Source organism: Symphalangus syndactylus, chromosome 3 (assembly GCF_028878055.3).
Source record: "Symphalangus syndactylus isolate Jambi chromosome 3, NHGRI_mSymSyn1-v2.1_pri, whole genome shotgun sequence".
Classification (NCBI taxonomy): Eukaryota; Metazoa; Chordata; class Mammalia; order Primates; family Hylobatidae; genus Symphalangus; species Symphalangus syndactylus.
The window spans coordinates 120,073,566-120,098,030 of record NC_072425.2 but is presented as its reverse complement, the minus strand read 5'-3'; the positions used below and the strand labels follow the sequence as shown (position 1 = coordinate 120,098,030).

Below are 24,465 nucleotides of genomic sequence, written 5' to 3'. Positions count from 1 at the left end.
ACATTTTCATAAGTTATAAAATTGCACCTTATAAAAATAATTTGATTTTGGCTTTCCTGAATGAAGTGTGCTTAATTTCAGAATCAATTAGTAATTTTGTGTTAATTGTATAGTATCATGTTTCTAGTGTTTCTGCAGGGTATTAGTTATCAACATTCTAAAATAGAGAAAGCATTAATTTATAATATTTTTGAGGCAAAAACTGGGGCTTAATTAGCTGTGTGGTTTCCTGTTGTGATTATGCTTTCATTAACACATGTAATTATTCTTTATTTTTTGCCTGGCCTTAAATTTTTTTTTAAAGTATTTGTTTATGAGGCACTAAAATTTTTAAATTTGGATTTTCAGTGCCTAATGGTTTGTAATTCTCTTTTTTAACTGACATTAACATGTAGACATGTAGATATTTTGTATATTTATTATTGGGTAAAAGCCTTTGCTCATGTGAACCAAATCATAATTTCTTGAATGGAATATAAAATCAACCCTCCCACTTGCATTTTTTTAATAGTCTGAGACCCAGAGAGGTTAAGAAAATATTTGGCACAGTTCCTTAGTAGTAGTGCTTAGTTAGAACCTAGAATTCAAATTTCCTGATTACCAATCTATAATATTGTATTCCTGGCCGGGTGCGGTGGCTCAAGCCTGTAATCCCAGCACTTGGGAGGCCGAGGCGGGCGGATCACAAGGTCAGGAGATCGAGACCATCCTGGCTAACACGGTGAAACCCCGTCTCTACTAAAAAAATACAAGAAATTAGCCGGGTGCGGTGGCGGGTGCCTGTAGTCCCAGCTACTCGGGAGGCTGAGGCAGGAGAATGGCGTGAACCCGGGAGGCGGAGCTTGCAGTGAGCCGAGATCGCGCCACTGCACTCCAGCCTGGGGGAGAGAGCAAGACTCCGTCTCAAAAAAAAAAAAAAAAAAAAAATATTGTATTCGTATTATATTGTTACTTTCTATATAAATCAACATTCCTTATAAAATAGAGGACCATTATTTTTAAATTATAGCATTTCCTACCAAGACTGAATTCTGCCGTACATTTAGGTGTCATAATATGCCCAGTTAAATACATTGATTCTGAAATTCTTTGGATTATTTCTCACCATTTAATTAGCTTTTTGGAGAAAGATTAAACAAATATACAGAAGAATATGCAAGTAATATAGGTTTTATAAAACTCAGTGTGTTTTACTAAAATTTATGTTGTAATATGGCTTATTAATGTAAGACATTTGTCATTATAAGTGCATTTTGGACTACTACTGCTGCTACTACTACTCCTCCTTCTCCTCTTTGAATACTGCTTTTTGAAGTATCTCAACTAACAAGTGGCTGTATATTTTTTTTTTTTTTTTTTTCCTGTTTCAAATTCTTTATTATACATCATGGTTGCACAATTTGAGGCTGGTTAAATACAATTGGTTTTCAAAATCTCTTTGAATATTTTCTAGATTACTACATGCAAATGACCATGAAAATATTTGGCATTTTAAAATTTTGAAACTCTGAATAGGCACTTACATGAAGGAAAACATTACCATTCATAGATATCCACATGTAGAACAGATGCTCCAGCACATGGTACATGGACCCTTTTGCTAGTAAAGTTGGTTCCTGACCATTTTATCAAAGTGCCATAGTAGTAAAACAGGTTTAAAGAAATGTAATTTGGGTTATTTAGCTTACTCATAAAGTAAGGTTAACTGACAAGACTTGCACTGAAGTGCATAAAAAACTGAAGTGCATTGGTACAAACACCAATGAACCATAAGTGAAAGTAGTTTCCATACAGCAGGTTTCATTTTGGTTCCTACACTCCACATTTAGTGTATTTGCGATCAGACCCCATGCATATGAATGGATGACTGCAATCTTCTTTTTTAGAGACTTTAAACAAATGACTTGAATTTAGTGTTAAAAAATTAAGAGACTGGATGAAGTTTCAATGTGAGTTTAACTAGCCAAAGTTCGAGTTTAATAAACATGAAATTACCCAGATCTAGATAACTACATGTTTCACAGGTCCTCCTGAGTCCCCCATCCCAAAATTTTCCCCTGAAAAGAAAATGAATGTATGAAGAAAATAATATTTGCATACACATGGCAAAAAGATTCCTTAAATTGAAATATATAAATATGTTTCAAAGTATTTATGGAAAAAATAGTTTTAACAAATCTAAAATGCCAACCTAAGTCAACTCCACATTGCAGAAAACACACAACGGTACTACTGGAAAATAGCAAAACTGTTACTTAATATGGCCAAAAAAAAGAAGGCCATAATGACCTGCCACATAATCCCTTGGGGAAAGAAATCTAATATTCATAGCACAGAAGACCTCAAAGAGGATAAAATTCTGGAAGCCACAGAATGGTACTCAGAAGCGCCTGCAGGGAAACACTCCATATGCTTTTCTCAAACACATACGTTAAAAACAAATGTAGTTCTCAAAAATATTGAGATGCCATGTTTTAAATCTCTGCAGGACACAAGGGGCCACTCAGATTTTCTAATTTTATTTGAACACAAAATATTTAATTTTTTGCGAGAGAATAAGAGGTAATCATTAGCCTGAAAAGAGAGAAGGATTTATAATCAACATTATGCAGAAAGAAAGCAAAATTACAAATACCAGCCTACTCACATGAAAATTTTTCATGTTTACGCTGATATATATCTGAGTGCTTATCATCAAAGTAGGAAGTTAAAAAAAAAAAGGCAGCTTAACAAAGTTCCAGTGTTTCAAAGAAAGCACTTTTAAAAATGTATATACATGAAAGAACATTTCATTGTATCATAAAATAAATGCAGCGCTGTAAGATAAAGGAAGACTAATATATATGGAGTTTTGGCCTTTTTCCGCCCCCTCCAGCTGCAACCATCTTTAACCTGCTGAACTTAATCTCAAGGGTTACAGGAGTTTTTTGCTTTTCTTTTTTTCTCCTGTTCAGTTCACATTTCAGGCTGTTCAGCAGATGCCTGTGATTCTGGAGATTCAAATCGCTGGTGAAAGTTTGTTCTCTGTTTCCTCAGCTTTTCAGGAGCTTTTCTCCATAAAATTATCTCCTGCTGTTTGAAGTACCTCCGGTCTTCCTCATCAACAAGCACTAAATTCAAAAAGTACCTTACTGAAAATTTTTTGTTCACATCTCTCATTGTTGGAGTTGGGTCATATCCTGCTAAAAATAGTCTTATTGGAATTGATTCACCTTTTACTGGTGCACCATCCATTATTTCATATTTGGCGATTGTTTCTGTTTCTGTTGTGGTACTGGGTCCAATTCCTGTGATCTCTTTTTTGATCAGCTGTAACTCCATATGTTGTATTTTTATTCTTACTAATAAGAAGTAAATTTTTCCAACAATCACATCCTTTAAATGATACTTTGATTTATTATATTCAAATTCTATATGTAGACAATCTTCAATGCCCACTTCCATCTTAATAGGGTTGTTAACATCAGGATAGGTGGCAAGCTAGTGAACAATCAGATCATATTCTTTTACCAAATCTGTCAGTCTTCTCACTATTGTCACTTTAAGAAAATACCTCAAGCGGACATTGGCACCGATGTAAGATTCATATGGCTTTTCAACTTGCATAAATTCAAAATCATAACTTCTGCTCTGAGTCAGTTCTCCAGGTAAGGCTAGTTCTTTCACTAGGTTTACAAATTCATGAGTATTACTCTTGTCATTGAAAAGTTCAATTTGACCTACAAATTCAATTCTAATTCCTTGGTGTTCTAGCCTCTTTCCAGGTTGCTTAAAGGCTAGGTTTACCTTTCCTGAAACAGATTCTCCGTCATAGAAGAGAGAGTGTTTTTCTACTTTGCCGTCTTCAGTTTTCATTTCTGCCATTTTCCTGGTTTCCCCATCATTAAGAACAATATCGATCTCACAAATTGGACCAAAAAAGCCTGCAAGAAAACTCATTGTCAGCGCCGCCGCCACGTCCCCCCTATTCCACTCCTCTTCACTCAGGAGAACTCCCAGCCCCGGCTCCCTCTGCTCCGGCGCCCCGTCACGTCGGCTGTATATTTTTAAACCTGAAAGTTTCTTATTTATGTTTTTGCATAAGTTGATACAATATAAAAAGTCTTTTTATAACAAAAATGTGTAAGCACAGAGCATTTCTAATATATACTTCTGAATAATTAATATCATATGGTCTTGCGTATGAGAATAGAAACTGACTAGCCCATGAGCATGTTTTTTTTTTTAGATGGAGTCTCGCCTTGTCACCAGGCTGGAGTACAGTGGCGTGATCTCAGCTCACTGCAACCTCCACCTCCTGGGTTCAAGCGATTCTCCTGCCTCAGCCTCCCGAGCTGGGACTACAGGCACGTGCCTCCACGCCCAGCTAATTTTGTGTATTTTAAGCAGAGACAGGGTTTCACCATGTTAGCCAGGATGGTCTCAATCTCCTGACCTCGTGATCCACCTGCCTCGACCTCCCAAAGTCCTGGGATTACAGGTGTGAGCCACTGCGCCCGGCCAAGCATGGTTTTTATTAGCACACCTTTCCTGTAGGAAGGTCACAGGGTATACAAAATAAAAGCAATTATTCAGCACTTAAATTTGTCCCAGAAGTTTCTCTTTCACTCATTTATTATTCCTTTCCCATTTGCACAGAATAATATACTGTAGAGCCTTGAAGCTGCTGAGGAATGCTTGAAGTGAGCATTCTCGACCTGGAAAATCGTTGGTTTTTTCCCTCATGATCTGGGTTACCGTGTGAAATACAAAGTGTTTCTCTTCAATTGGCCGAGTCTTATTACTCCTTGAATTTTCTTATAAAAAACTTGCTATGAATAAAACAGTTTGAAATTTAAACCAAGGAAGACAAAAAATCTGTCTTTAGAAATTATTCGTTGCTTAGTATAGTTCTATATAATAAACTTAAAATATAAAACTTTATTATCAATTCCCTCTGATATTTTTCATACTTTTATAATTTCACCTGGGCATCTAATGATCTCTTAAATCATCTTAAGATAGTCATGAGTTGTTTCAATTAATTAATTTTAACCCCTAAAACTCTTTATAACTATGTTGGTCTGTTAAAAAAATAGAAACAGTCTGTTAGTTTAAAACATACACTGTGTTAAAGGATAGTAGACTATAATAATCATGATTGGTTATCTATATTGTATAGTGCTTTATAGTTTGCAGACTACTTTTTTAGCATTCATTTGTTTTCTATTCATTTAGGCTTTCTATAACTGAATTGGCTTTCCTTTTTGTGTGAAAGAATTTGTGGGTATATGAACTTGGATATAACTGGCCTAGACTAGCCATTTTGTAAGTTTCAGGGGATGAAATTGCTATATGCTTTTCACATCTATTCTTCCATGTAATTTTCATCTTTGTTTAATAATAGCCAAATTTCCTTGCAAATCTAAGGTGTTAATTTTTTTTTTTTTTGAGACAGGGTCTGGCTCTATTACCCAGACAGGAGAGCAGTGACACAATCATGGCTCACTGCAACCTAATCTCCTGGGCTCAAGTAATCCTCCCACTTCAGCCTCCCAAGTAATTGGGACCACAGGCACATGCCACTACACCTGGCTATTTTTTTTTGAGAGACAGGGTCTCACTATGTTGCCCAGGCTGGTCTCAAACTCCTGGGCTCAAGTGATCCTCCAGCTTGTCTCACTGTGTTGCCCAGGCTGGTCTCAGACTCCTGGGCTCAAGTGATCCTCTAGCCTTGGCCTCCCAAAGTGTTGCAATTACAGGCGTAAGCCACTGTGCCCAGTATTAATTTTAATTTAATTTTGTAGATACTTCTATTAGACACCTATATTATGTAAGGCACAGTATCACTTACTGGTGATCACAGCAAGGAATAAGATGCAGCTTTTGTCCTTTAGTCATATTCTTCTAGGTCAGGGAAATCATTACAATACTATAACCCAGCTAACCTTTTTGGCACCAGGGACCAGTTCCGTGGAAGACAGTTTTACCACGGATGGGGCTGGGGAGAAGGGAAGGATGGCTTCAGGATGCAACTGTTCCACGTCAGATTATCAGGCATTAGATTCTCATAAGGCGCATGCAACCCAGATCCCTCGCACGCACAGTTCACAATAGGGTTCGCATTCCTGTGAGAATCTAATGCCGTTGCTGTTCTGACTGGAGGTGGATATGCTCGCTCACTCGCCTGCCGCTCGCCTCCTGCTATGCAGCCTGGTTTCTAACAGGCCACAGGCTGGTAATTATGCTCAGCCCAGAGATTGGGCACCTTGCTTTAACCATAAACCAAGGAGAATGTGACAAGTGCTAGAGTGGAAATACAAGATACTATGAAAGCACAGATGAGTAAGGTTAATTACAGCTGAGTAGGTAGGTAAATGTAGGTGTGGCCTGTGAATTAGAACATGAAGAATGATTAGGATTTTGTTTGTTGAGGATATAGGAAAATGTTTCAGAAGAGGAAAATTGTGAGCAGGACCTTGAGGAAGTAAAGCATATGTTTGAAGGAAGTAGTTTGATTTCTTAGAATTGTAAAATACATAAAAAAATTGCCGGGATAGGTTTTGAATTCTAATATTTTGAGTGATGGCTTCACTGTAAAGTGCTTTAGCTAATATGTTGAGAGAGCCTAAATCTGTGTTACAGATACTGGGAAACCATCAGAGATTTTAAAGCACAGGAATCTTAAAAGATTTGGGGGATAATTTTCAATGAGCTATTGTTTTTAATATTTTAAAGTCATAGTCTCTTTTGAGAGTCTTATGAGAACTGTGGACCTCGTTCCCATTAAGAGGCACATGTACTGCTAGACACAAAAATTTGATGTGCTCTCAGGAGGTTATGGAATTTCTCTTCCTTCATCTATAGATACGAGGTTCCAAGGATACTTGGCGAGTTTTTGTTCTGGCATAGTGCACTAGAGTGGAGGTCTTTTCTCATATCTGCTAGCTGAAAGTCTGGTGTTGGAGCAAGGGTGAAATAATATACCAGTGGAGAAAACTCAACATAGACCTTTGAAGAGGACTGTACTTGATTATGATAATGAAAAAAAAGACAAGACAAGAGCATCTGACAACAGTGGTAGTAATTAAGCTGCCTGCCAGTAGGTTGCAGTTTGTAAATCTAGTCTCTGTATTGAGCCCCGGACTTTGAAGTTTAAAAGAGAATGGCAGGGCCTGACCATCAGAGAGGGGAATAGGGAACATTTATATGATTTTTTTTTTCGGTGGGTGTGGAAGAGGGGAGTAAATGAAATGCCATCATGTGTGTGATGTGACTGTCATTCATTTAGCATTTGGGGCCCAACTACTAATTGCCATTAGCATCCTTCCCCTCTGTTCTCTCTTAAGGTCATTATGACCATTTCAAAATGCCCCTCTGTACGTTTTCAAATACCCCTATAAGTAGATGGTATTGTTCTGGTTGAGAAAGCTTATTTAGAGGAATTTCTAAATCCATAACTTTGTGACACAGTTCTTCGTGTTACACATCAGTGTGTCACAGCACAGTCACTGGGACTTACGGATTAGGAAGAGAGCCTCACTTATATCTAATACATGCATGAAACTTTCTTCTAACTTTAAAGGTCTTTAATGAAACACAAGTTCAGAAGCCTCCCTTTGTAATCAGTTGCTTAGCAATACCAGGAAATTATCCAAGTCCTAACGTTGAAATTAAAACCCATTTCTTCTCTTTCTAACTACAGTGGCCTTGGAGAATGGTGTATCGTATTGTGCCAGTGTTCCCTAAAATCTGTGTGGTTTTATTTGGTTGTTATTTGGAAAACTATCTCTTGCTTTCCATAGTATGCTAGTTAAGTATGCATTTCTTTTTATTTCGGAGGAAATATTATTTTTTCTAAACTTCCCAATTTCTGAGGTATTATGTTAGTATTTTGGAGCTAGATTCAATATAAAAATTGTATTGCTGTTAGTAACTGCCTCGGTATGTTGGTTTTGCCAGAGTGTTCACAGTCTTCATGATACTGATAATAAATATGGAGGTTTGTGCTCTTATTCTTTTTTTTAATTTGAGACGGAGTCTTGCTTAGTCACCCAGGCTGGAGTGCGGTGGCGCAATCTCGGCTCACTGCAAGCTCCGCCTCCTGGGTTCACGCCATTCTCCTGCCTCAAGACTCCCGAGTAGCTGTGACTACAGGCACCTGCCACCACACCCAGCTAATTTTTTTTGTATTTTTATTAGAGACGAGGTTTCACCATGTTAGCCAGGATGGTCTTGATCTCCTGACCTCGTGATCCACCCACCTCGACCTCCCAAAGTGCTGGGATTACAGGCATGAGCCACTGTGCTGGCCTGTTCTTTTTTTACTACAAAGAAGTCTGTCGGATTCTTTCTCTGCTCAAGATTTACAGTAGACCATTAGGAATGGTATGACGTAGTTTCTACCAAGGTGTGTAGTGTAGGTGATTTTTAATCCATTTGCCTCAAAAGCATATCAAGGACTGTGCTAAGCATTTAACACATGGATCCTCATTTAATCTTTATGGTTGTCCTATGGAATTATTATTGTTACCATTTTAAAAATCAGACAACTGAGGCTGAAAAAGTTTAAGTAACTTGCCATATAGTTGTCCTATTAAATTATTGTTATCGCCATTTTAAAAACGAGGAAACAAGCTGAAAAAGGTTTAGTAACTTGCTGAAAGCCACATGACCAGAAATAGATAAGCTAGAATTTTAACCAATCTGTTTGACTTGAAAATTTGTTTTTCCCTTCACTTTATTTCTTAAGCTTATTGAAATTACATAAGTAAGCTTGTAACTTTGTGTACCCATGAAATGTAAAATATTTGGAAAATATTATAATTTCTTGGATTCTTATCTGCCTAGTGACTTCTCAGTCACTATGTGCTTTGTGATTTTGTTCGATCTACCATTTACCACTAAGTTGCTCCCAGATAGGAATTTTGAAACATTATATAATTAAATAAATATACCACCTACCCTGTGGTTTATTTTTGGTAGTCACACTTTTATTTAACAAATATTTTTGGAGTGCTATATGTCAGGTCCTGTGTTATGCTATGACAGTGATTTTTAAAATCTGATGGTAAGGAAAGAAAGAACTTTGAATGTCAGGAGACATCCTTTATCTTCTTTGCCCTCTTAACACTTAAGTCTCAAGTCTGTTAAGATTCTGCGTGAGATTTTGTATGAAAGACGTGACTCACATTATGAAGACTTCATCTCCATATTTTAAAACATTATAGTGGCAGGTAATCTGATAAATTTGTTTTGCATATCCCCATGGTAGAAGTCAACTTTCATTAAAGCATTATTTTTCACATAATGAATAATTTTTGCACTAATAGAAACCACTTAGTGAAATAGGAGGTAATGAATTTCTAATAAGTAAGAATAAATTTTTCTTGTTTCCTCATCAAGCATATTGTCATTCATTCATATATAAGGAATTCCGGTTAACTTATCCAAATTTTGATTGCCATTTCTGGCAATATGGCTACTAAATGTGTGGAGAAACCATTTCTCATGTAAAACACTTAAATGCTGGATAACATATAAAAACATCTTGGCCGGGCTTGGTGGCTCACGCCTGTAATCCCAGCACTTTGGGGGCTGAGGCAGGCAGATCATGAGGTCAGGAGTTTGAGACCAGCCTTGCTGACATGGTGAAACCCCGTCTGTACTAAAAATACAAAAATTATCTGGGCATGGTGGCATGCGCCTATAGTCCCAGCTACTCGGGAGGCTGAGGCAGAAGAATCACTTGAACCCCGGAGGCGTCGGTTGCGGTGAGCCGAGATTGCGCCTCTGACTCCAGCTTGGGCGACAGAGTGAGACTCCATTTCAAAAAAAAAAAAAAAACTTTTTAAAAGTATACTTGGACTTCCCTATAAGGAAAATAAACAGAGGCCCAGAAGCGATGAGTGATGGTGATTACATAGAGATCTATGGAGCTGACATTTACCCTGAAGAAACCTACCTATTCCTAGTCACCTAGGGTCTGGCTGTTGACGTGTCATGCATGTTGAGAACAGAGGACACATTTCAAGCAAGACCTTAATAGGATGGGAATCAGATTAAAAACATTGATGACAAACTTATTCAATAAATGGAGATTTGATGACCTGGACCTGGCTTTACATACAATTAGAGGTAAAGGGCTTCTGCCTGAGAGAATTCCTAGTCCTCCAACTTCTGTCTTGCAGATTTGGGGCTGGAATTCACTACCTGACCCAAGCCAAAAATGTGTTTTAGAATAAGACTCCCGTGTTTGTAATGGAAGCAGTTCTTCTGTAGAAAAATTTTACACAAACTTCAATTTTTGCAGAAAAAGGTTCCATGATCACTAGTTTATAATCAGAAATCACTAAACATATTGAGAAATCAGTCTTAAAAAATGAACTTGAGAATCAGACCCTTTAAGATTAATTGATGAATTATCACAATTTCTGCATAAGACAACTCTGTGGTTACAGAAAAGAGAATGGTCTCAGCTATCAGACTCCAAATAATTAAATTTCTGTAAGTGAAAAACAGCAGATTAAAAACTCAGTGGCCGGGCGTGGTGTCTCACGCCTGTAATCCCAGCACTTTGGGAGGCTGAGATGGGCCAATCTCAAGGTCAAGAGATTGAGACCATCCTGGCCAACATGGTGAAACCCTGTCTCTACTAAAAATACAAAAATTAGCTGGGTGTGGTGGTGCATGCCCATAGTCCCAGCTACTAGGGAGGCTAAGGCAGGAGAATCGCTTGAACTGGGGAGGTGGAGGTTGTAGTGACCTGAGACTGCACCACTGCACTCCAGCCTGGGGACAGAGTGAGACTCTGTCTCAAAACAAAAACTCAGCAGATGAGATAGAAAGAAGATAATGTAGTTAACGTGTAAGGATCAGTGATCTACAATATCTAAGGAAATTAGTGCAGAGAGGCAGAAGGGGAATGTGAAAGAGATGCTAACGAACATGGAAGATAAATTTTTTTACTGTTGAATTTTCAGAGTTTGCTGATATTACTCTTTTGTTGAATGTGTGTTTTGCAAACATTTTCTTACATTCTATAACTTCTTTCATTCTTGTAACAAGGTCTTTTGCAGAGCAAAAGTTTTTGATGATGTCTAGTTTATTAGTTTTTCCTTTTATGGAGTGTACTTTTTTTTGAGAATCTCACTCTGTTGCACTCCAGTGAGTTGTCTCACTCACAGGTTGCAATCCAGCCTGTGCTGTGATCTTGGCTCACTTCAACCTTCACCTCCTGGATTAAAGCGATCCTCCCATATCAGCCTCCCGAGTAGCCACACACGCATGTGCCACCATACCTGGCTAATTTTTCTATTTTTTAGTAGTGACAGGGTTTCACCATGTTGGCCAGGCTGGTCTCGAAATCCTGACCTCAAGTGATCTGCCCGCCTGAGCCTCCAAAAATGTTGGGATTACAGACATGAGCCCCCACCTCAGTTTTGATGTCCTTTTGATGTCAAGTCTAAGAATTATTTGCCTAGCCTTATATCCTGAGAATTTTCTCATGTATTTTTCTAGAAGGCTTGCATTATTAAATTTTACATGTAAGTCAGTGGTGCATTTTGAATTAATTTCTGTAAAAGATATGTAAATGTTGGACATATTTGTGTACATTTATTTCTGGGTTCTCTGTTCCACTGATGTGTCTTAACCTTCTGCCAGTACCACACAGTCTGGATTACTGTGGCTAAATAGTAAGTCTTGAAATCAGATAGACTGATGCATCCTGTTTCAAAATTGTTTTAGGTATTCTAGTGTATTTGCTTTTCCATATAAATTTTAGAGTAATCTTTTCTTTACAAAAATATCTTGCTGAGATTTTGGTTAAACAGCATATAAATTTGGGGAGAATTGACATTTTTACTGTTTTGAGTCTTTGAATACTCTTAATATTCCTGATATTGGTAATTTTTGTCTTCTCTCTTTTTTTGTCAGTCTTGCTTTGAATACTGGAAGATAGATAATGTCTGTTCATTTTTTTAGGTATTTGATTTTTTTCATCAGTTTTGTGTAGTTTTCAGCATATAAGTCCTGTACATCTTTTGTTGGAATTACACCTAAGTATTTTATTTTTACTTCAATCTATTGTAAATGGTATTTTACATTTTAATGTCCACATGTTCGTTACTAATACATAGAAATACAATTGATTTTTGTATGTTTATCTTGTATCCTGTGACCTTGCTGAACTCACCTATTAGTCCTAAGATGTTTTCTGTATAGACCTTTTCTACATAGTCATGTCATCTGGAAATAGGGGCAGTTTGTTTCTCTTTTCTGATCTTTTATCTCTTATTTCTTTTTTTATTATTATACTTCGAGTTCTAGGGTACATATGCACAACATGCAGGTTTGTTACATATGTATACATGTGCCACATTGGTGTGCTGCACCCATTAACTCGTCATTTATGTTAGGTATATCTCCTAATGCTGTCCCTCCCCCGTCCCCCCAACCCCCAACAGGCCCCGGTGTGTGATGTTCCCCACCCTGTGTTCAAGTGTTCTCATTGTTCAGTTTCCACCTATGAGTGAGAACATGCAGTGTTTGGTTTTCTGTCCTTGCGATAGTTTGCTCAGAATGATGGTTTCTAGCTTCATCCATGTCCCTACAAGGGATGTGAACTCATCCTTTTTTATGGCTGGACAGTATTCCATGGTGTATATGTGCCACATTTTCTTAATCCAGTCTATCATTGATGGACATTTGGGGTGGTTCCAAGTCTTTACTATTGTGAATAGTGCCGCAATAAACATATGTGTGCATATGTCTTTATAGCAGCATGATTTATAATCCTTTGGGTATATGCCCCAGTAATGGGATGGCTGGGTCAAATGGTATTTCTAGTTCTAGATCCTTGAAGAATCACCACACTGTCTTCCACAATGGTTGAACTAGTTTACAGTCCCACCAACAGTGTAAAAGCATTCCTATTTCTCCACATCCTCTCCTATTTCTTTTTTTTGACTTACTGCATGAGCTAGAACTTCTTTTTTTTTTTTTTTTTTTTTTTTTTTTTTTTGAGACGGAGTCTCGCTCTGTGCCCAGGCTGGAGTGCAGTGGCGCGATCTCGGCTCACTGCAAGCTCCGCCTCCTGGGTTCACACCATTCTCCTGCCTCAGCCTCTCCGAGTAGCTGGGACTACAGGCGCCCGCGCGGGCGGATCACGAGGTCAGGAGATCGAGACCACGGTGAAACCCCGTCTCTACTAAAAAAATACAAAAAAAAATACAAAAAAAAATTAGCCGTGCATGAGCTAGAACTTCTACCACTGTGTCGATAAGAGTGGAAAGAGTAGGCATCTTTTCCTTGTTCCCCATCTTAGAGAGAAAACGTTGGCTTTCACTATTATGTTACCTGTAAGTTACTTATTTATGCTGTACGAAGTTGAGGACACTCCCCTCCATTTTTTTTTTTTCTCAGCGTTTTATCCTGAATGGATGTTAAATTTTTAAAGTGCTTTTTCTGTATTAAATGATAAAATTATGTGGCTTTTTTTGTATTTGCCTGGTTTTGGTATCAAGGTAATACTGGCTTTATTAATTTTTCTTTATCTTTTAATTTTTCTTTTTTAAAATATTTTAAATTTTCTTAATCTTTTATGTTTTGAGAGAGATTATGTGGAATAAGTCTTTAAAGATTTGGTATAATTCTGCAGTGAAACCATCTGCTCCTGGAGTTTCTTTTTTGAAAGTTTTAAAATTTTCAGTTCAATTTCATTAATAATAACAGGTCTACTCAGACTACTGTATATTGTATGTGTTGTAGTTTGTGTTTTTCAAGGAACTTATTGGTCCATTTCATCCAAGTTTTCATGTAGAAAAATCTTTATATGTGTAGAATTTTTATATCTCTATAAAAATCTATATAAAATCTATATATAAAATATTTACATGTAGATTATAAATATATAAATCAATAGATATAAAATATCTATAGATTATAGATCATATAGATATAGATTATATAAAATTATATAGATTATGTCTGTATAAAAATCTTTATATGTGTAGAAAAATTTGGGTGTGTAGAGAGTTGTTCATTGTGATCCCTTACTATGATACATTGTGTATGTTCATTGTGTATCCCTTACTATGCTTTTGATAGCTGTGGGTCTGTAATGATACCCCATTTCATTCCTGATATGGGTAATTTTTGTTTTCTCTCTTTTTTGTCAGTCTTGTTAGAGAATTGTCAATTTTATTGATCTTTTCAGTGTGCTTTGTTGCATTGATTTTTCTGTTTTCAATTTCAGCAGTTTCTGCTCTTATTTACTTTGTCCTGCTTGCTTTGTTTATTTTGCCTTTATTTTTCTGGGTTCTAGAGGTACAAGCTTAGATTGTTGATTAAGGCTTTTTCTTTTTTCTAATGTGTGTATTTAGCACTATAAATTTCCTTCTCAGTACCGCTTTATTTGTATGTCAACATTTTGATATGTTGTATTTTCATTTAGTTTAATGTATATTCTGTTTTCCCTTGAGACTTAACTCTCCCATAGATTATTTAGGTGTTTTGCTGTTTAGTTTCCAAGTGTTTGGAGATTTTGCCATTAACTTTCTGTTTCTGATTTCTAGTTTGATTCCATTGTTGTCAGAGAACACATTCTTTTTTATTTCAGTTATTTTTACTCTGTTGAGGGGTTTATGTCTCCGGATTGGTCTATCTTGTTTTGTTTTGTGGGCACTTGAAAAGAATATGTATTCTATTATCTGAATGGAGTAGTCTACTAAGTTCAACTAGATCCTGTTGGTTGATGATGTTGTTAAATTCTGTGTGTTTGTTGAATTCTATTTAGTGTTTCTATCAATTGCTGAAAAGGGGGTGGTGAAATATCCAACTGTAATTAATGAGTTTATTTCTTTTCAGTGCTACTTCACACATTTAGTTTTTACTTCACACATTTTGCAGCTCTATTGTTTAATGTATAGGATTGCTTAGAATTATTTAGGATTGCTATGTCTTCCTGATGGATTGACCCTTTTATTATAATATAATTATCCTCTCTGTTCTGATCATTTTCTTTGCTCTGAAGTTGCTCTAAGTCTATTTTAATATCATCTAATGTAGAAAGCCACTTCTTGCTTTCTTTTAATATTTCTATGAGGTATTATTTTCCATTGTTTCAACCTGCCTATACTATTTGAAGTTAAAGTTTCTTCTAGACAGCATATGTTTGGGTCATGCTCTTTTTTAATCCACTCTGTCTTATTGGTGTATTTAGACTACTTACTGTCATGTAATTATGGATGTATTAGGGCTTAAGGCTACCTTGTATTTTACAGTTCAAAAATTTCCATTTGGTTCTTTTTTTATATCTTATATTTCTTTGTCCTTGGACTTTTTTTTTTTGCTGAGACTTTATGTTTTTTCATTTTTCTATTACGTTTTTAATTACTTGTTGAAGCATTTGTATGATAGCTACTTTAAAATGTGTCAGACAATTCTGAACATCTCTGTCATTTTGGTGTTTGCAAGTATTGACTGTGTTTTGCATTCCATTTGAGATCTTGGTTTGACAAGTGATTTTTTAAATTGAAACCTGGATATTTTGGGTAGTATATTATGAAACTCTGGATCTCTGGATCGTATTTAAAGCTTCAGTTTTAGCTAGCTTACTCTAATGCTATTCTGGAAAGAGAAATCAGGGCTGCCACCTTATTACTGCCAGGTACAGGTAGAAATTGAATTTTCTACTCTGCATTCATTGACATCTAAGGAAGGATATCCCTTGTGACTGCTGGGCAGGGATGAGAGTTCTGGGTTCCCACTACACTTTTAATGATGCTTTCTTGTCTGAAAGGGATAGGAGTGCCTTGTTACCACTGGGTGATGGTGAAAGCCCTGACTCTTCACTAGGCCTCCTCTATATCAACCTAGGGCAGAAGAGGATTGGCTGCTTGTTACTACCTGGCGAGACCAGAAGTTCATGTTACCTGTGTGGTTTCGATTTCCACCAGCATTGTAGGAGTTGAGAGAGAGGCTTTATTATATCCTGGTAAGGGTGGACATTTTAGGTCCCCATTCAGTCTTTGCTGGCATTGGTGGGAGGGAGTTGGGCCATAGTTTTTTCAATGGTTTTTAACTGGAGTAGAGTGTTTATTTTCTAAGAGTTTTCTGTTTTGTGAGGCTCCTCCTTTCTTTGTCCTTTGGCTAGAGAAAAGGCAGGGTTTTATTGGGGCTTTTTGTCTGCCCCCATTGGTGTTTCTGGTTACTAGCTTCTTCAGCTCCAAGTTTGGAATATATTAGGCAAAAAGAAACCCAGAGAACTCACCACCAAGTAGTTCCTCAGGTTTCCACCTTTCAGGATCTTGTGTTTATTTTCTATATTATGTTCAGGGATTTTAGTTGTACCTAGGAGAGAGCGAGTGTGAAAAGTTCATTGACTGCATCCCACTCAAGTTAGTGCCTCTTTTATCTGCACCACTTTAGAATCAAACTCTTTGAAAGCATTCGTCTATACTTACTTTCTCCAGTTCTACTCTTTTCATTCTGTCTTAAACCTATGCCAGTAAAATTTCTATCCCTATCACTCCTTCAAAACAATTCTTGTCAAGGTGTCACTTACAAGTAAATACTGAAAGGCAAAAATACACATGTATTTTTGAACTGTAAGATCTTTTTTTTTTAATTTTTAGGTTTGGGGGTACATGTGAAGGTTTGTTACATAGGTAAAGTAGTGTCAGAGGGGTTGATTGTGCAGATTATTTCATTACCCAGGTATTAAGCCTAGTACTCAACAGTTATCTTTTATGCTCCTCTCTCTTCTCCTACCCTCCACCTTCAAGTAGACCCCAGTGTCTGTTGTTTCCTTCTTTGTGTTCATAAGTTCACATCATTTAGCTCCCACATATAAGTGAGAACCTGTGATACTTGGTTTTCCAGCATTAGCTTGCTAAGGATAATATCCATGTTCCCGCAAAATATATGATCATGTTCTTTTTTTATGGCTGCATAGTATTCCATAGTATACATATACCATGGTGTATACGTATTTTCTTTGTCCAGTCCATCACTGATGGGCATTTAGGTTGATTCCATGTCTTTGCTATTGTGAATAGTGCTGCAATGAACATTGACCTGCATATCTTTATGGTAGGATGATTTATATTCCTCTGGGTATATATCCAATAATGGGATTGCTGGATGGAATGATAATTCTACAAACAATACTTATCAAAACTTGTGGTTGCAGCTAAAGTTGTATTAAGAGGGAAATCTGTAGCCTTAAATACTATATTAAATGAATTAAATTCTGGCAAGATTGGTCAAGAAAAACGAAAAAAGCGATGAAGATAAATAATGCTAATGCAAATTAGAAAATATTAATAAATTTTAATCATATTTAAATAAACATATGTAAAATAATCAGTTATCAGAAAAGTATGGGACCAAAACATTCAAAAAGAAATAGAAAATCTGAATGGCCCTATGGCCATTAAAAATGTTGGTTTATTAGTTAAAAGTTTTCCTTCACCCAATACTCACCTGAGTTTGGACAGATGCTAATTCTAGGGTTACATAAGCTTTTTCAAAAAACAGGGGAAAAAAGTAGCAATTCTCTTTTCATTTTCTGAGTCTTATGTACTACAATCTTGTTAACAAAACTAGCAAGAAGAGTAAGAATGAAATTTACAAGCTAGTCTCACTTACGAACCTAGCAAAACAACCCCAAAATCCAGCAATGCATAAAACAGGTAACATGACCAAATTTGACTTATTGTAGAAATGCAAGGTTTAATTAATATTAGAAAATTGTCCAAAATATTTACACAGTAATGAAATTATGTTACTACACATCATAGGCCTTTGCATTATTGATTTAGTATAGTCTTAGTTAAATCTGAGAATGCCAGGTGTCTGGAGAGCATGTTGAATAACTAAAATTCAGTTTTGAGTGGAATACTGTGAACCACAGTAGATAGCACAGTTAATTTGATTAAAGGGAGTCAGATGGTCTCTCAGAGGTGGCAAAATGTGAGTTAGGTCTTGATGAATAATATTTTTATCAGCATGTTTGAGATTTCAAGTGGAAATAATGGGTGCTGAAGCATGGCAGTGGCATTTGGGAATGGTAAGTGATATAATTAGAGCATGGTAAGGTTATCAGGAAGTGGCAGGAGATGAAACTAGAGATTTGTGCCAAATTGTGAAAGGCCTTGACTGCCTTGCTTCTTGCTAAACAGTGGAATTTATCAACCCACTGAGAAAAAGTCAGTTAAGATTTTTGAGCCTTCCATATATTTAGCTGCTTATATTTAATGCCTTGTCTTTAAAAATAACACGTATGACTTGTTTGCATGCTTTTGCATATATAACTTATTTGAAGTTAGGTGCTTCTACTGATTGACTTTGACTTTTTGTTTACAAAAATATAGGGATCTGGATTTATGACTGGACCACTTAATATAATGTATTGATTTCCACTGTGTTATATCCTAAACTTTTAAAACCACTCATGACTAATGTCTTTCACCAAACTGTTACCTATGAACTTTCTAAAGAAATATGTGACAAAGGCATGATTAGTTTCATTTGCTCTGCCATTTTTAACTGTATATGTGATAAAACATGTTTTAATACATCTCTTTTTAACTTTGATTTTATTTGGAATTTTTGAATGAGTTGTTTGTTTTTAAGAAAAGTAATTGGAGTGAACTTTCTTTGATTCCCAGGTTTTCTTTTTTCCCCTTTTTTCTTTTTTTATTGCATTGGTAGATGCAAGGCAAGAAATTTATTACTCTAAATTTGTGACTCAGAATTTTAAAACTAAATTAACTTCGTAAATGCACTCACTTTTTTCTTAATGCATTCCTTCTAACCCCCAGTGATACTTTTATTTGATTTTCTTGATTATGTAATTTGTTTGATATTTCTTTCATTTAAGGTGTGACTGCACAGAAAAGTTACAAAACAAATTTGACTTTTTGCGCTCACAGTTGAATGATATTTCGTCATTTAAGAATATCTACAGATATGCCTTTGATTTTGCAAGGGTAGGTGCAATTTTCTTGTTTTGTTGTTTTAATAGCTTTTCATCTTGAGACCACACTTAGGAAAACTTTTTCACTTTTATTTTAGGATAAAGATCAGAGAAGCCTTGATATTGATACTGCTAAATCCATGTTAGCTCTTCTACTTGGGAGGACATGGCCACTGTTTTCAGTATTTTACCAGTACCTGGAGGTATGTATGTTTTCTCGAATTTTGAAAATAATTATTTTAAAACTTAATCTGAAAATTATACTTTTGAAGAACAAGTAGATTTTTAATAGTATGCTTTAAAAAAACTTGAATAGAGAAAAAATTCTAAAATATGTACATATCAGTTGTTATTTTTAGATAGAAGTTCATGTTTATTAATATATTTTGTACCTAAGAGACTTTCAGTCCTACCCCCCCATCCCCTCAAATAAAAGAAACCTCCAAGAAGTATATTGTATCACTGACATTTGTCATGCAGAATTAGTTTCTCGGGGTTTTTGTAAGAGAGAATTAATGCTAGCACACAAATCTTTAAGCTTCTAAATCTGATTTCTTTTGTTACACAGGGTCTTAAGCTGAAATGTACATAAGAGAACCAATTTAGTAATAAAACTTTCCTTTCTTACGTGGGCTCAATCTAAAGAAACAGAATAAAGCTATTAATATTTTATGTCCACAAATATGAGAATGGCTATAATAGTATACTTAAATATGCTGGTTACTAAAAAAATGTAAGCTGAAATTATGAACTGTTCTTTTAGAAGGTTTATCATAGCACCTGCTATAGGCAGTGATTCTAAGAAGATGCTATTCTTTTTTTCCATTGCTTTCTTTGTCTAGTTTTTTTTTTTTTAATCTGTTTTTGTGTCTTTGTAACTTTAGGGTTATTGGTATAGTTCTCACCATATCTTGAATACGGATGCTTTTTCCTTTGGAAATAATTTCTCTTAAAGCACATTGCTTATAGCAGCTTCCCTTTTCCCAGAGTAGTAAAAGTTGTGATACAAGACAATGATATCGGCCAGGCGTGGTGGCTCACGCCTGCAATCCCAGCACTTTGGGAGGCCAAGGCGGGCAGATCACTTGAGGCCAGGAGTTCAAGACCAGCCTGGCCAACGTGGTGAAACCCCGTCTCTACTAAAAATACAAAAAAAAATTAGGCCGGGCGCGGTGGCTCACGCTTGTAATCCCAGCACTTTGGGAGGCCGAGGCGGGCGGATCACGAGGTCAGGAGATCGAGACCATGGTGAAACCCCGTCTCTACTAAAAATACAAAAAATTAGCCGGGCGTGGTGGCGGGCGCCTGTAGTCCCAGCTACTCGGAGAGGCTGAGGCAGGAGAATGGCGTGAACCCGGGAGGCGGAGCTTGCAGTGAGCCGAGATCGTGCCACTGCACTCCAGCCCGGGCGACAGAGCGAGACTCCGTCTCAAAAAAAAAAAAAAAAAAAAAAAAAAAATTAGCTGGGTGTGGTGGTTTGCACCTGTAGTCCCAGCTACTCGGGAGGCTGGGGCATGAGAATTGCTTGAACAGGGAGGTGGAGGTTGCAGTAAGCCGAGATTGCACCACTGCACTCCAGCCTGGGTGACAGAACGAGACTCTGTCTCAGAAAAAAAAAAAAGAGACAATGATATGAAAAGGTCTTACATGAATGAGTCTTATGCATGATTCAATCTGTAAGTCCTGTAAATTATTTTTGATGGATGGTATCTATTTTCTTCCTATTAGTAGTTTTGGGCAAAAATAAATTTAACTGAATGTAAAAATATTCAGCTCTATGGGGAGCTGAGAAGAACTAAATATTTTCAGACACTTGTTATGTGCAGGTTGTTTGGCATATATATTTTAAAATCTTTATAATACCATTTTGAATTAAATTCTATCCCCATTTAACAAATGAGGAAGTGGTTTATATTCTTAAGTAACTTTCCCAAAATCACTCAATTAAGTGGCAAGGGTGGGATTTAAATCGAAGCCTATGCTCTTTCACTTGTTTCCAAAGATGCCAAACTCAAAATGTGGCTAAACAGTAAATCTTGAGCTAAGAAATGATTTACTAGGAAGCAGCACAAGAGAACACACTGGATGTAGGAAATGTTATATATCTTGATCTCATTGGTGGTAACACAAGTATATACATATGTAAAAGTTAGTTTTATCCTTACTGTTAGTACTCAGTGCTCTTATTATTCCTCGAAAATGAAAAAAAAAGTAAAAAATAGATTATGTTAATATGTAAATGCCCATGAGGAATCTCTTAGAAACACAAATAATTAAAAGAGTAATAAATGTTTTAGAAAAAACCAAATCACAAAAACAGTTAAAACTTAGTTTACTAAATTGAGTAAATGATGTTTGCTTAAGTATTTAAATACAAATATTTAAATCATTTTTTGCAGCAATCAAAGTATCGTGTTATGAACAAAGATCAATGGTACAATGTATTAGAATTCAGCAGAACGGTCCATGCTGATCTTAGTAACTATGATGAAGATGGTGCTTGTAAGTATAACATAACATGTTCCTTTGAAAACAAAATTTCCAAAACTATTAAATGAGAGTATGCATTTGTGTAGTATTAGCATAGAGGTTTTAAACTTTGTAATGGGAACTTATTTAATCGTGTGAGGGATTGTGGGAGAAGTAGAGAGAGAGCTTAGATTCAGCAGTATTATATAAAATCTATGCTGGTAAATGAAATGTTTTCAGTTCCTCGGCAACCAAACATTTTAGCTAAATTTAAATTATAATTTTTGCATCCAGAAGCTAAAATTCAGCTTTGTTTCTGTCTTTCCTGGCATTTGCTAGTGGAAGAAAAGTACAGTCATGATTTTAAAAATATAACAGCAAAACAATCAGCCACAATAGAAAAAGCTTTAAAATTATTGTAATATTATGCTACCCATTAATAATATGGCAAATAATGTCAGTATAACTTCTCTCTGAAAACTATAAATTGATTGTGAGCAAACTGATAGTGAAATAGTTGTAATTTTTCAATCCCTCAAGTTAAAATATCTGTCCATACTCCTCCATGGAAAGGCTAGAATGCCATAAAACAGGATTTTAAAATAATGATAAATTAATTAGATAAACCAAGTTAATTCTGTAGAACTATAAATTATTTTCAGTTCCAACCACCATTTTGGTTGGTTGCATGTGTTTTCAGTGTTCAGAAGGGTTACAAGGAAAGGTACATTCCTATAAACTTAAACTGAAATTATACACTTTTTTTCTGTGACACTGAAAAAATAAAATAACAGAAGAAGGGATAACTTTATTTCTTCCTACATATATTTTGTCCTCTCTCTACAAGATGGTACAAAATTTAGTATTACTTTAAAGAAAGAATACCTAGCAGCAGTAACCTGGCAGCCCAACGGCTGTATATGGCCTGTAGATGTGTATATTTATGTATTTTGTATCAGCATTTAAAACTAGGAGATTTTGTATTAAAATACAACTTTTAGATTTGTTTGAAAAATTTAAAAAGTCTGACAAAACTGTTACCTTTATAGTACTCCTTTATAGGAGTCAGAGGCTGGAGCCAAGTGTTAATTGTGTTGGACTTGCTTTTCAGTTTGACAGTTCATGGTATGCCAACACCTAGGCTGTTTCTCAGTTGCCATTTATTATCATACGTGCTCTGCTGCTTTTCTTACAGTAGAGAAACATGTCTGTCAAAAGCAATGGAAAAAGACCACCAGAGGATTATGTGTTTTAAGAAGAATAAAGCAAGCATATTTCTTTGTGGCAGTGATTTTTTCCTACGTTTAAACAAAATAAACACTGAGCTCATTTAAACTGCCTACCTGGCTCTGTCAGCAAATGAGTTTGGACCTCCCCTACATTATAAAATTATATGTTTTAGAATAGTACTTAGCTCATTAGTTAGATATTCATTAGGCACTTGCTTTGTGTTCAGCTTTGTACTACATCCTGTTATTGGAATAAAGTAAGTCTCCATTATGGCTGATCCCTCTCAACAAGCTTGTACACTTCTTAGGGAGGCAACATAGAAATATTACCTTCAACACTTTTCAGATTGTGCCAGAATGCTATGGACACTTAGAAAAAGGGAGAGATTTGTATTGACTCAGTTACTGGAGGGTTCATGAAACACCTTGAGAAGGAAGTTGCTATAGATACCATTGTTCCATGTGTCTTTAGGGGCAAAAAAGAAAAGGCTAATAAGAAAGCACCATTAAATGGAATAACGTGGCTAGAAGCAGAATACCCAAAGAAGGGAAGGGTCATTCCTCTGTCATTGCAGAGCTCATGGGCAGTTTGTTTTATAATTGGAGAGATGAGTTCACTGAATTCTGACAAAAGTGGTTTCTTTTTTTCTAGGGCCTGTTCTTCTTGATGAATTTGTTGAGTGGCAAAAAGTCCGTCAGACATCATAGCAAGAACTATGTGAAGAAAATGCAAACCTTTCGATTCCCACGTGTATACAAGCTAATGTGATGAGAGGGAAAAAAATCCAACGGGTGCATTTTCATTCATATGAAAGACTTCTCATAGTACTTTTTTTTCCTTTTTTTAAAGGAGGTTTTTCTTGTTACATGTGATGGGCATTGAGCCACACCTCTTCTTAGACTGAATATTGAAGTTTTTGTTTTGAGTTATGTTTATAACATTTATTTCAGAACAATAAAGATTCAGATTTGTGACAAAGGCCTTAAAGTGAAGATGTCCCTTGAGTGTCAGAGTGGTATTTATTTTTGTAAATTTGAATTTTTGGATTTTTGAGGTTCCAATTCACCGTGAATTTACAGAATTTTCAAGATTTTAAACAGTCTTAATATTTGGCAACATAGTCTGCTGATGGTATGGCTCATTGTAGTCATCTCTGCACAATTTGGAAGACTGTTGTTGGCCTTGACTTCTGGGATAATGATTTGCTGATGCAGCTAATAAACATTTCTAGGTATTGGAAAAATGCTCCTACTTTTAGCTCTGGGTTTCTATAAAAGCTACCAAGGTCTTATGCAGATACCTTATGTCAGAGAGTTTAGAATTGGAAAGATTATGTCCAGTTGTTTTGTTTTCTAAAAAAGTTGTATTATTAAGTTGTATCATCATTATTATTGTTGATAATAGCATATTTATATTTTTAACTGTCATTATATAGGGAATTTTATTTAAGGCACTTTTTTTTTTTTTTTTGCCTTAAGAGAACGTTAGCTGTGATATGGATTTAGTTAAGATACACACAGGAAAAGAAGACAATAGAATAAGGAATCATGAGAGAACTCTGGGTATAATTGTGCACAACTCAGTAGAGCCATTTACATTGGTAGTATTGCAGTATTGCTAATTATCACAATTTTCTGCCTGTTGGTAATCAAGTGTCTTGAGGAAAGGTAGTATTGCAGTATTGCCAATTATCACAATTTTCTGCTTGTTGGTAATCAAGTGTCTTGAGGAAAGGGAAGCCTTTCCTAATTCATATAAAAGGCACTTTTGTACTAGCAGCAGGCCTATTCCTTTTTAGACCATCC

The 24,465-nt window shown here is 36.0% G+C and overlaps 2 protein-coding genes across 4 annotated transcripts in view; one reads left to right on the top strand and one right to left on the bottom strand.

Annotated features, from left to right (window-relative positions):
* DCUN1D5 (defective in cullin neddylation 1 domain containing 5) overlaps nt 1-23,652 on the top strand; it is a 33,667-nt gene extending 10,015 nt beyond the window's left edge. For all 3 annotated transcript variants that reach the window (XM_055272925.2, XM_055272927.2, XM_063636462.1), the window contains 4 exons: nt 18,866-18,974; nt 19,060-19,164; nt 21,361-21,463; nt 23,312-23,652. In XM_055272925.2, the coding sequence (XP_055128900.1) occupies nt 18,866-18,974; nt 19,060-19,164; nt 21,361-21,463; nt 23,312-23,367 (373 nt within the window). In that variant the 3' untranslated portion in view covers nt 23,368-23,652. The remainder of the gene's footprint in view (nt 1-18,865; nt 18,975-19,059; nt 19,165-21,360; nt 21,464-23,311) is intronic.
* On the bottom strand, nt 2,138-4,019 carry LOC129479574 (vacuolar protein sorting-associated protein 26A-like). Its single transcript, XM_055272923.2, is given in 2 exon segments — nt 2,138-3,069; nt 3,213-4,019. Coding segments are annotated over 2 exon segments (756 nt in total). The 5' UTR covers nt 3,940-4,019; the 3' UTR covers nt 2,138-3,040.
* Nucleotides 23,653-24,465: the final 813 nt, after the last annotated feature.